The sequence below is a fragment of the Pristiophorus japonicus genome, chromosome 21 (genome assembly GCF_044704955.1).
Source record: "Pristiophorus japonicus isolate sPriJap1 chromosome 21, sPriJap1.hap1, whole genome shotgun sequence".
In the NCBI taxonomy this organism is placed as follows: Eukaryota; Metazoa; Chordata; class Chondrichthyes; family Pristiophoridae; genus Pristiophorus; species Pristiophorus japonicus.
In genome coordinates this window covers 28,353,755-28,367,283 of record NC_091997.1, presented here as the reverse complement: position 1 = coordinate 28,367,283, position 13,529 = coordinate 28,353,755, and the positions used below count along the sequence as shown (strand labels likewise).

Sequence of the window (13,529 nt, the reverse complement as noted above, 5' to 3'; positions counted from 1 at the left end):
TTGGAGACAATAATCCAGTACAAAATGTATTGGTATTTAGAATTTAGTGCTAATAAATGAAAGTCAGCATGGATTACTTAAAGGCAAGTCATGTTTGACTAACTTGATTGAGTTCTTAATGAAGTAACAAAGAGGGTTGATTAGGGTAGTGCGGTTGACATTGTGCATATGGACTTTCAAAAGGTGTTTGACAAAGTAGCACGTAATAGACTTGTAAGCAAAATGAAAGTCCATGGGGTAAAGGCACAGTTGCAGCATGGATACAAAATTCATCCCTGCACTGTAACCGAAACGGAGATTATTAGCACACACGGCGTGCAGGAAGTTGAAGGGCAGATGAGGTCGGTTGATAAGTAGATGCCATTGACATAAAGAGGGAACTGAAGGGAAGTAAAACAAAACCCTTTGGAGCCCTGAGTTAATGAAAAGAGCGTTACATTCAGATTATTTGCTCAGTGCAAAATTAATTCTTTAAAATTTTTTAAGAACCATCCCTTCAAAATAAATCATTTAAAACACCAACTGTGACTAATTTCTTCTTATGTGGTTCGGTGTCAAATTTTTGCCTTCTAACACTCCTGTGAAGCACCTTGGGACGTTAAAGAAAGAAAAAATAAAGCCTTGCATTTATATAGCGCCTTTGAAGTGTAGTCACTGTTGTAAAGGCGTTATATAAATACGCCTTAGGTTGTAGGTTTCAAATAACAAACCAGTTTGCTGTATTAAAAAAAAATGGGCTTCATTGTCGGTTTAGTTATCTAGCTGACAGGAAACACCTTCACCATTGACTTCAGACAGCTGGAGGAATTAAAGTTTTTTTAAAAACAGATATGCTGACTGCAGTAGTAACAAATGTTCACTGGATGGCATGATTGCATTACAATTCAAATGGTGCCCATACATCTAAACACATTACAGTTACAATTTATGTATATATGCAGACATGACCTACCACATGAGGTATCATTAGCACATGGATCTGAACACTGTATCTTCACAGTACTGAAGAGAATTTCAACAGTTCGAGCAACATAGCAAAGGCAGCACCTCACTGCATCAGGCACATCACTGTAAAAGTAACGAAGTAACACAAGGTAGTAATCAAATAATAAGCAAGGTAATGTAAATAAAGTACCTTTGTATAGAATGGAAAAACACTCACAGCTGTACAATATTTGGAACTGCCATAAAAGCTGGGTACATCATTTGAACAGAGAGCTTTGTTCCCCGCAAGTCTCTGAAAATGAAGTTAATTAAGCAGAAAATATTACATGACTGTTAAGAATACAGCAACAGGTAAATTTAAAAATATTCGTCTTTAGATTCCATTCTTGATCTAAGATTGAATCCCTTAAAAGCCACTCTAAAATTAGCTACATAACGATGCTTGAGGGCTGGATAAATGCCTACCCTCTATTCAGTACCCCCTTCGCAAAATGCGTCAAAGATTGTGAATTCAAGCATAGGTATAGACCTCCATCATCATCATCATAGGCAGTCCCACGGAATCGAGGAAGACTTGCTCCCAATCGCAAATCTATAGGCCTATTAATTCGGCAGTGCAGCATGACAGCATACCAATGCCACGTTGAGATTTGATAATCAAACTATGTATAGTATAAAGATTGACTGTATTATGAAAAATAGATTAAAGAAATGAGTGCCCTTTATTCATATGTATTTGTTATTTCCTACAGTATTAGGGTTACAATCAGATATGAATATTAATTTTGAAAATGTTTATCCCCAATTTCTATTATCTTGCAAACTAGAAATGAATGCCACTAATTATCCTAAACAAAAGCAGAAATCACCAGTCATCCACAAAAAATAAGCTTTCCTTCACAACCATAAAGCTCTCGATCATTCTAAGTGTAACCTACACCGCAGCAAATCTAGTCATTCATCACATTGCTGGTTGTGAAATCTTGCTGCGCGCAAAGAAAGGCAGCCATTTTGTACAGGAAACAATATTTCACTGTAGTGAAGTAGTCGGAGACATTTCTCTTTTTTCTCAGTATAAACCGATCTATTGAAACCACTATTCTGGCTTCTTCAAGTGGTTTATACAGGAATGACTGCTCCAGTATACCAGATGTTGTTTAATGTAACTGAGCAGAGCACTAAATCATAACATTTATTGCATTGTCATTTATGATTTCTCCCAGTAATCCCAGTCCAACCATGTGTACAGGATGTAACTGTTACAATTTCCACGCTCTCATCAGCTATGTACCTCATGCCCATACGAAGGACCATTCCCATGAAAACAGCCCGTTCCCTATGATGTGAAATGACCTTATACACACAGGATTTGGTAACATAGCAATGCCCAGGGTCAAACACAACAACTTTGCTACTTATAATGTACTCAATAGAAATGGCTGCTGATTCCACCTTCCCCAACGCTGCAACGCTGAGCTGTACAGCATTTATCAGTTGCTCAGCGAATCCTATGCTAGAACTGTATAATTACTAGTTCATCATCATCATAGGCAGTCCCTCGAACGAGGATGACTTGCTTCCACATGAGTTCACAGATGTTTCAATGAAGGACCCAATATTCCAGTCCTGAACTCCAGTTGAAAGGGTGGAAGATGTCTGTGCGTGGATTTTTTAATGTGTGGTGACCGTTGTATATCAACCACAACATGGGCTTGACAGAGCTAGGCCTTTATCCAGTAGCAAGGGTTAACCAGGATGACTGGAGACCTGTTCTGCTGCATGGACCTAATGCGCATACATATCGCAGTGTAGGCTGGTCACTAGTTAGGCCACAACTGAAGTACTGCGTACAGTTCTGGTCATCACATTACAGGAAAAGTGTGATTGCACTAGAGAGGGTACAGAGCTCATTTACAAAGATGTTGCCAGGACTGGCAAATTTTAGACATGGGGAAAGATTGGATAGGCTGGGGTTGTTTTCTTTGGAACAGAGGAGGCTGAGGGGAGACTTAATTAAGGTGTATAAAATGTTGAGGGACCTAGAGTGGATATGAAGAACCTATTTCCTTTAGCAGAGAGGTCAATAAACAGGGGGCATATATTTAAAGTAATTGGTAGAAGGATTAGAGGGGAGTTGAGGAGAAATCTTTTGACCCAGAGGGTGGTGGGATCTGAAACTCAATGCCTGAAAGGGTGGTAGAGGCATAAAAAGTACTTGCATATGCGCTTGAAGTGCCGTGACCTATAAGGCTATGGATCAAGAGCTGGAAAATGGCATTAGGCTGGATAGCTCTTTTTCGGCCATCACAGGCACGATGGGCCGAACAGCCTCAGTCTGTGCCATAAATTTCTATGCTTGCATGATTCCTCATTGAATAGGGTTGCCAAATCTGGATGGACCTATTCCTGGAGGTTTGATCATGTGATATTTGACTTTAGTTTGCAAATATTATTGCATTTACTTTATAAAAGTTTGGGTCCCTGTAGTTTGAATGTCTTTGCTTGCGCATAAAAAGTACTTTACAAAATAAATGCAAGTAGACTGTGTGCAAAAGCATGCTAGGTTTTTTTTGTAACCATTTATCTACTGTAAAGGCAAGATTTGTAAGGCGCACCACAATTTTGGGGCGTACTCTTTTGGAAAACGTGGAAGTTGTATCAGTCCAAGACATTTTACAAAATTTAGAAGATTGAGTTGTGCACTAGATTTTATAGCAGTTTATTTAGCAAAGGAAATCATAATTTGTCCAGTTTTATCTCCTACGCACTTTGTTTCATTTTTGTGTTTTTTTTTATTCGTTCCTGGGATGTAGGCATCACTGGCAAGGCCAGCATTTATTGCCCATCCCTAAATGCCTTTGAGAAGGTGGTGGTGACCACCTTGTTGAACCGCTGCAGTCCTCATGGTGAAAGTGCTCCCACAGTGCTGTTAGGAAGTTCCAGGATTTTGACCCAGCAATGATAAAACAACAATATTTGGGAGGTGCTTCAAAGAAGCCATGGCGAGTTCCTGCAGTGCATCTTGTAGATGGTACACACTGCAGATACATTGTGCTGGTGATGGAGGGAGTGAATGTTTAAGGTGGTGGATGGAGTGCCAATCAAGTGGGCTGCTTTGTCCTGGATGGTGATGAGCTTCTTGTGTGTTGTTGGAGCTGCACTCATCCAGGCAAGTGGAGAGTATTCAATCATATTCCTAACTTGTGCCTGGTGGAAAGGCTTTGGGGAGTCAGGACGTGAGACACTCGCAGCAGAATACCCAGCCTCTGACCCGCTCTTGGAGTCACAGTATTTATGTAGCTGGTCCAGTTAAGGTTCTGGTCAAAGGTAACCCTCATGATGGTAGGTGATTTGGCGATGATAATGCCGTTGAATGTCAAGGGGCAGCGGTTAGACACTTGCGTGTTGGAGACAGTCATTTCCAGGCACTATTGTGGTGCAAATATTACTTGCCACTTATCAGCCCAAGCCTGAATGTTATCCAGTTTTGGTGCATTCGGGAATGGACTGCTTCATTATCTGAGGAGTTGTGAATGGAACAGAACACTGTGCAATCATCAGCGAACATCCTCACTTCTGACCTTATGATGGAGGGAAGGTCATTAATGAAGCAGCTGAAGCTGGTTGGGCCAGGACACTGCCCTGAGGAACTCCTGCAGCTATAGAAACATAGAAAATAGGTGCAGAAGTAGGCCATTCGGCCCTTCGAGTCTGCACCACCATTCAATGAGTTCATGGCTGAACATGCAACTTCAGTACCCCATTCCTGCTTTCTCGCCATACCCCTTGATCCCCCTAATAGTAAGGACTACATCTAACTCCTTTTGAATATATTTAGTGCATTGGCCTCAACAACTTTCTGTGGTCGAGAATTCCACAGGTTCACCACTCTCTGGGTGAAGAAGTTTCTTCTCATCTCGGTCCTAAATGGCTTACCCCTTATCCTTAGACTGTGACCCCTGGTTCTGGACTTCCCCAACACTGGGAACATTCTTGCTGCATCTAACCTGTCTAAACCCATCAGAATTTTAAACGTTTCTATGAGATCCCCTCTCATTCTTCTGAACTCCAGTGAATACAAGCCCAGTTGATCCAGTCTTTCTTGATATGTCAGTCCCGCCATCCCGGGAATCAGTCTGGTGAACCTTCGCTGCACTCCCTCAATAGCAAGAATGTCCTTCCTCAAGTTAGGAGACCAAAACTGTACACAATACTCCAGGTGTGGCCTCACCAAGGCCCTGTACAACTGTAGTAACACCTCCCTGCCCATGTACTCAAATCTGGAAATAAAATGCTAGTATCAGTAAAAGTGAAAGCGTGTTCATCCAAAACCAAATGGTTTACTAATGTGCTTCAGGGAAAGAAACCTGTCATCCTTACCGGGTCTGGCCTATATGTGGCATCAGGGACTGTAATGTTTGACCTCCAACCATCAAAAACATCTTCCTTTGTGCTAGGTATGACTCCAGCCATTGGAGAGCTGATTCAAATTGACTTCAGTTTTACTACAGCTCCTTGATGCCACACTCAGTCAAATGCTGCCTTGATGTCAAGGGCAGTCACTCTCACCTCACCTCTGGAATTCAGCTCTTTTGTCCATGTTTGGACCAAGGATGTAATGAGGTCTGGAACAAAGTGGTCCTGGCAGAACCCGAACTGGGCATCAGTGAGCAGATTATTGGTAAGTGCCACTGTCAACGACACCTTCCATTGCTTTGCTGATGATTGAGAGTAGACTGATGGGGCAGTAATTGGCCGGATTGGATTTGTTGTGCTTTTTGTGAACAGGACATACTTGGGCAGTTTTCCACATTGTCGGATAGATGCCAGTGTTGTAGCTGTACTGTAACAGTTTGGCTAGAGGAGCGACTGGTTCTAATGCACAAGTCTTCAGCGTGACAGCTGGGATGTTGTTGGGGCCCATAACCTTTACTGCATCGAGTGCGCTCAGCCGTTTCTTTTTATCACATGAAGTGAATTAAATTGGCTGAAGACTGGCTTCTGTGATGGTGGGAACCTCAGGAGGAGGCTGATAGGAATCATCCATTTGGCACTTCTGGCTGAGGGTGTAAACCCTTCAGCTTTGTCTTTTGCACTCACGTGCTGGGCTCCGCCATCATTGAAGATGGGCATATTCATGGGGCCTCCTCCTCCTGTTACTTGTTTAACAGTCCATTCACGGCAGGACTGCAGAGTTTTTATCTGATCCATTGATTGTGGAATCACTTAACCCTGTCTGTTGCATGTTACTTCCACTTCTTAGCATGGATGTAGTCCTCCTGTGTTGCAGTTTCCCCAGGCTGGCACCTTATTTTTAGGTAAGCCTGGTGCTGCTCCTGGCATGCTCTTTTACAGTCCTGATTGAACCAGGGTTGGTTCCGCTGCTGACATTTGGCTGCAAGCGTACCGGAAAAGATGGGAATGTTGCTGGGATTACCACCGAGGCTGCCACAGTGGTGCCACCAACAGAAATTTCGGTAGCAAAGACCTGTGGAGGGTCAAATAAGAGAGTGAAGGAGGAAAGGCCAAAGAGGCGTTACAGCATGCGGGTCTTCCTCAACAGGATGTTGCATCTCAACATATCAGAGGTGTAGGAAGTTGTGTTTTAGCGCGCAGTCGCTGACCTATGTTACCTGTTGGAGCAGGAAATGAAGCCAAACACCAGTGCACACACAGAATTGCCTGTTGCTGTGAAGGCAACGGTAGCTCTCAACATCTATGCCACAGGCTCATTCTAGGCTGCAACAGGTGACATCAGCAACATCAGTCACTTTGCTGTCCATACGGCCTACGCAAGGAGAGAGCAATACATCATCTTTCCAATGCAGGCTGCTGATCAAGAGGAGGGAGCTCTCGGATTTGCCCGCATTGCAGGATGTCCTCAGACATAAGGTCTTATTGACTGCGCACATACTGCCCTGCATTCTCGCCATCCGTCACGAATCAGCCCATGTTTTATAATAGGAATGGGTTCCACTCCTTGAATGTTCAGTCGGTGTGTGACCACAGGAAGCGAATAATGCAGTTCTCTGCCCGGTATCCTGGCAGCAGTCATGGCACCTTTGTACTGTGCCAGTCCTCGATTGCCCCTTGCCTTGCAACCAGACCAGAGACAGAGGTATCCTCTCCACACCTAGCTCATGACTCATGTCAGGAATCTGGGCACAGACACTGAGCACCGATACAATGACAGCCACACAAATACAAGAGCTCTCACTGAGCAAACCATCGGAGTCCACAAAGGTTCCAGTGCCTGGACTGATCTGGTGGAGTCCTGCAGTATAGACTTGAGCGAGTCCCAGATTTGTAGTAGTTTGATGCATACTACACAACTTTGCCATTTGGAGGGGCCAAGCCTTGTAGCTGCAACAGGAGAGAGAAGTGCAGGAGTAAGAGGAAGAAGGGGACGAGGAAGAAGATGGTGCAGAAGACTAAGACTGAGCAGTGCTGTCAGCTGCCTGAACTGTTCGGCAACAAATTATTGAGGAGAGATTCTCCTAAGCAAACCTTCCCCAGAAGAGAAGGACAGGATTTAGATTTTAGTGTGAAGGATAAACGGAGATGGATGAAGACAGAGTGAAAGCTAGCCAAGAACCCTGCAAGACCCGCCCTCCAGCATCACCACTCACAATACATCCGACATGAGCCATCCTCGTGATCTCCTCGTCTTGCTGCTCAAGTGAGGTGAGGATCTGAATCGATATTCCGCCTCTTGCTGTTCTCAACTCCTCTCTACTATTCACCAGATTTGCTTGCAAGAAATAATGGAGTGTGTTAGGGTCACCTAATGAGATGGTCTGTAGAGGTACACGTCAAAGTTAAATAGTGGTGCTGGTGTGTGAAGGGTGGCAGAGGTGTGAGGAGGTGAAGGCTGTAGGAGGTGGAGAGTGCAGCATTAGAAGCAGAAGGAGGTGGAGTGAAGTGTGCTGCAGTGAGTTGAGGAGAGTGCTGTTGTGAGAGTGGTGGAAAGAAGCACAGTGAGGACTGGGACTTCAGGTGGTGCAAGGGTTCTACAGAGAGTGATGCAAGATTAGAGTTAGGAGTCTTACCTTAGCAACCTTGGCCAGTCATTAAATGTGTTCCTACAATGGAGCTAGGTGTGTGGGGTGATGCTCTGGGCAATGACACACGCCACACGCCACCTGTGCTCATTGCTGCCGAGATACCTTCCTGCCACTTGGTGGGAAGAGCAGTCCCTCCTCCTGCCGAACTTCTCCATCAGAATCTCCACTGAAGTTTGGGAAAGCCCTTTAAGTACCTGCATCTCCTGAACTACCTTCATGTTGCCTGCAACCAAAGTGCACCTCCTCTTTAAGAGGTGCAGGTTGCCTTTAAATAGCAGCACGAATGTCGGACATTGAAGGCCCCAATTAGGTGAGGTTCCAATTAACAGCAGGACTAACAATGGCAGCCCATCTATTTAATTATAATCACGACCAATTTACCAGTCTTGTCCCGTCCATGTGATTAGGCGCACATTGTCGGCATTCTTGACCCAAAAACCGGCCTACACCCATCTCTATCTCATAGTTTAAAGTTAATTCTGTTTTTAAAATGTGCTTAAACCAGTCCTTTATTCATGGCTTAACATATTTTGTGAATCCATCTCACCTCTAGTCCGGTTCCATTTTGGCCATCCCACTCGTGCCACCCATGCCATTTCTCCAGCGTTGACTGCGCCGCACCGCTGACTGCGGTCTTTCGTGAGTGCATCTTCATGGCACTGAGACCAGGAAGGATTTGGTGCAGAAAACTTGAAGCTGAGAAATCCCGTGAACACAAACCATGAACTCTACTTCCGCATTGTCTCCTGGGTTGCTAGCAGTAGTTCCTGGGAGACCAGTCGTCGATTCCGGACGACTACCGGACAGTCTGGGAGATGTTGGTGCCTTAATATTGTTCCATTCAATGCTCAAGACTGGTATTCTGCGTGAAACACTGCTCAGATGTTTAAAGTGCTGATAAGCGCTCAGCATAGCAGCTGTTGACGAAGAGTCCAACCCGAAACATTGGCCCGGATTTTAAGGTAGTAATAACGATTGGGCTAGCAGCGCTTACCGTTATTATGGAGTAAATTGGACAGCAACTTCCGGCGTCCGCACATGCGCAGTGAAACGCGGAAATCAGTAAGCTGCTGTCTGAGTTTCCCTGCTCCTCCACAAGCTTCGTTACACCAGTACCTTGCTGAGAGATTAGACATTAAAGCACATGAAGAGAGTGAAGTTGCAGTACTTACCCACTAGATACCCACTAAACACGCCAGAAAAAGTTAGGGCTTCTTCATTCAAGTATGTGAATTTTTAAAGGCGTCATAAGTCATAATTATAACTAAACAACCTCTCTGGTACCTTCAGATTTTAATTATTGGCGATGTTAAAAAAAATTAAAAGAGATATTTTTTAAACGTTTTCTTTCCATCTCTTTCATCTCTCTTAATCCCATCTTTCCTTCCCTTTCTTTATTTTGCTTTCTGTACATTCTAACTTATCCTGGTTCAGAGTCAAATCGTGCTAAATTTGATTAACCCACGCCCGTTGCTTCTGATGAAGGCAGCACGCAAACTTCGTGCTGCCTGCTAATTTGAATGACAGCAGCGGCAGCCCAGCGCTAAATGCGCTGTTCTGTGGCTGCACGCTTCAGCAGGAGGCCCAAGTTCGTGTGAGGCTGGCACCAATTAAAGCTAGCCTGCACCGCTTAAAGCCAGCCTGCACCTCTAAAAAGGGAGATGCATTCTGGATGGTGCAGGTGCTGGAACTGTTTGTGGAAGAGAGTCTGAGCAGGAAAAAGTCATAATTATGGCATAACACGGGAGAGATCGTGCTTCAAGGCTTACTGATGCTGCACTGCAGGCCTTGGTGGACAAGACGTGAGAGGTCTTCTATCCTCAAGGAGCCAGGAGGCCCTCCAGACAAATGGCAGTGGGAGCATATAGCCGTGGCGGTCAATGTCACAAGTCAAGCCCCGAGGCCATGGATGCAGTGCTGCAAGAAGTTCAATTATCTCACTGGAGTGTCAAGGTTAGTGAATTCATCTTCAAATACCATATCCCACCAACTGCACCACTAGCCTCACACATTGCTCAATGCAGCACACACCCCATCACTCACCTATCAACAATCTCTATCAAACAGGACTCATAGCTCACATTCAGAGCTTCACCTCACCCTCACACATTTAGCACTGCTGCAAGCCTCATACCCACATCTCACAGCTTTCACACAGTCAGCTATTCAACCATGACAGGACAATTACCCAAACATATTGTACCACACTCACTGATATTCTTCCCTCTCTCTTGCAGGACAAGTTGGTGCATAACCAGAGGCAGCAGGAGCTAACCGGCAGGGATCAGGCATGCCAGCATGACCTTACCCTCACAGACGGTGCTCGCCATCATTGCAGCGGCCGTTGCGGGACTGAAACCATCAAAGATAACAGTATCCTCATACCTAATCCTCCTTCTCACATCCCACTTCCCCCTCATCCCACAGTGTCTTTTGATTTAAAAGCTGTAGATGGTGTATGCACCTCTTACTCCCCCCCGCCCGCCCCACCCTACCTTTATGCATTTCTCCTTTCAGATATCCAAGAACTGCAGCCTGGCCAGGCAATAGTGGAAGAGCAACAGCTGGATTTCATACTCGCAGCCACCAGCTCAGATACTGACACTGCGCGCAATTTGGAGGATATCTTAGGGGCATGATCTACACTTGGTGAGACACCGTGGTGCGGCCAGGGCAAGGGAGAAGCTTGCCAGGGGGCGAGGTCACACACAAGTTCGACTGCAGAGGGCTCAGATGAGTACTTCGATGGGACGACCTAGAGAAAAAGATTGATGGATTTACACAACAAAATGCTTGGTGCATTGGCAGGCCTACTGCAAAGCCTGTGTGCAATGTCTAGAACATGGAGGAGTCTGGCACCAACTTGGCACAGGGCTTTGCGCAGTGCTCAGCATGGAAGTGGCAGCCAACTCCATTCGCACACTTGTGGACCCAATCATGATGCAGTGTCTGATGTCTCTGTTTCCATTGCAGCACAAGCAGAAGCCACCCAACATCTGGGTGCTATAGTGGAATCTCAGACTTCTGTGATGCAAGGTCAGCTTGTTAATATGCAAGCACAGACTGCTCTCATGCAAGCTCAGCTTGTTGCCACACAAGCTCAGACTGCTGCCATCGTGGCTGTGGATACCAGTGTTCAAAGGGGCTTGCAGGGCATCATAGCAGTCCAGCAGTCTATCTACAACAGATTACTAGGATTGCTGAGGCGCCGCCCCGTGGGAGTGTCAGTGACTCCATGGAGCACGAACCAGCTGTCCTCTCTCAGGATCGCAGCATTCATCCTCCCACCCTGCCACTCCGCCAGTGCCTTTGCAGTTGCCTGTCAGCCAGCCCAGACAGCTGCCTATGCTGAGATGGTGCAGTCCAAAGCTGGATCTTCTAGGCCCAGAGCTGCTCAAGCTCATCCTCCAAGGCCATCTGCAGTCTCCCCTAATGAAAGTCAGCAGCCTTCCAACAGCCATGCTGCAGCCACTGGGGTAGCACTAGAACAGGCAAAGGCACACAGAAGACAGGCACTAAGGGAATGCACAAGGGTGATTAGTTGACATTTGTATGCAATATGGCATGGTTTGATTTATAAATTTGGTTTGAATGTTTATTCTGTGTTGGCCGTTGTTTTTGCATTGTGGCCAAGCGGACATTGTGATGGTCAGTGACAGGGGATGTAAGGTGTGGGACTATTGGTGAATGTGGAATTGAGATTGCGTTTACTGGTATCTCAGCTGGATGAGTCGGTCATGGACAACCAGGCAGAACAGGGCTGTCTAGGTTGCCTCCTCCCACTCTTCCCCTCCGTCTCCTCAGCTGTTCATAAAGCTGGTGGCAAGGGCTGTGCCCTCGTGATGGCGATGTTGTGCAGCATGCAGCAGAGCACCACGAATCTCGATACCCGCTCTGCCGAGTACTGCAGGGCTCCTCCAGAATGGTCCAGGCAGTAGAAGTGTTGTTTCAGCACGCCAGTGCTCTGCTCAATATTTTGTACGGCAGCATTGCTTTCGTTGTATGTATGCTGCCCACGTGTGTGTGGTTGCACACTGGAGTCATGAGCCATGTTGTTAATGGATAGCCCTTGTCGCCCAGTAGCCACTTGGTTTGTCGTGGTGGCTCAAATGCAGAAGGCACAGCGGACTGCTGCGGAATGCAGGCATCATGACTGCTGCCAGGATACCGGACACTGACCTGCATGATTCGCTGAGTATGGTCGCACACCAGTTGGACATTGAGGGAGTTTGCGGTAGATCTCAGAGTTTACATGTGACACCCGCAAAGCAACGTGCGTGTAGTCAATGGCACCCTGCACCATGGGGAAGCCTGCAATACTCACAAAGTCACGTGCTTGCTTTGCCTGCTGTTCTCTGGCCAAAGAAAATGAAATGTATTCAGCTCTCTTGGAACAAAGAGCTTCATTTAGCTCCCTTGTGCGACAGTGGACGGCAAACTGGAAGATGTTGCAAATATTTCCTGCTGCAGCCTGGCCTATGCATAAAGGTTCACGGCTACGGTCACCTTCACAGCCACTGGCAATGCGGTCCTCACCCTGCTCTCTGGTTACAGTTGAGGATGCCGCAGTGGGCAGATTTCAGTGAGGACGTTCTTACTGAAGCGCAGACGTCTCACACATTGTTCCTCGCTGCGGTCCAGTTGCTCCCTAAACACCCTGAGCGGATATGGGCTCCTGCTGAGACCCCTTTTCCCCTCCTCCCTCTTCCAGCAGCTTGTCCTGCTCTGTGTCGCCTCTGCTCCTTCTCCCTGTCATGCTGTAGGCCAAGTGGATGGCCAAGTGGAATGCCTACTACTGCAACCATGTCTGGGAACAAGCGGCCTGTGCTGAATCCTTGAAGTCAGGACAAATTTCTTCAGCAACTGTAGATTTTAACGATTTTAAAGAACTCTGGAAATACTTCTACAAATGCAGCAACAGCCAGTCAATCAGCATCTAACCTGTGAGTAGATGATCATCCCTTTAAGTATTGCTTGGGGTGTCCTTCCTGCTGCTGAACACATGTTCAGCTTTGTGAGCTTAAGAGTGGGAATTAGCTTGAGCTTTGAGCTCCAAATAGGCAGCCTTGCACACCGAATGACTACTCTACATACTTCTGGCAGACACAGTCTGCGTGCATGCCAACACCCTCCCCAAGATGACATCAGAAGTGTGCACGCCATTTTGGAACCAAAACGGCACTCCTAGCGGCCAAACAGTGGGTTCTATGGAGGCAAATTTTGCGGCCTGCATGTCTCAGTAAGGATTCTTATATCCGATTGGTTGAAGTGACACGCTGTTGCTTGCCTTGTTCGCACAGGTCCCAGATCCCCTGTAGAGAACATCACACTTAAATGGGATCTCCAATGACCGTAAGATGCAAAAGCCCACGAAATGTCTGTGGGCAGCTGTAAGCGTAATGAACGGCAAGCAGCGATTGTTCTCCACTGGCTGCAAAATCCAGGCCATTAACTCCGACCTGCTGAGTGTTTCCTGAATTTTTGTGGTCAGTGACCCATCATCCGAATCTCTTACAGTGG

At 46.2% G+C, this 13,529-nt stretch overlaps 1 protein-coding gene across 4 annotated transcripts in view; it reads right to left on the bottom strand.

Annotated features, from left to right (window-relative positions):
• Positions 1–13,529, bottom strand: part of LOC139233883 (leucine-rich repeat-containing protein 37A-like) — a 101,551-nt gene that overhangs the window by 62,842 nt on the left and 25,180 nt on the right. For all 4 annotated transcript variants that reach the window (XM_070864517.1, XM_070864520.1, XM_070864518.1 and 1 more), the window contains 2 exons: positions 1,163–1,237; positions 953–1,068 (listed from right to left, as the gene is read on the bottom strand). In XM_070864517.1, coding sequence (XP_070720618.1) covers positions 953–1,068; positions 1,163–1,237 — 191 coding nt within the window. The remainder of the gene's footprint in view (positions 1–952; positions 1,069–1,162; positions 1,238–13,529) is intronic.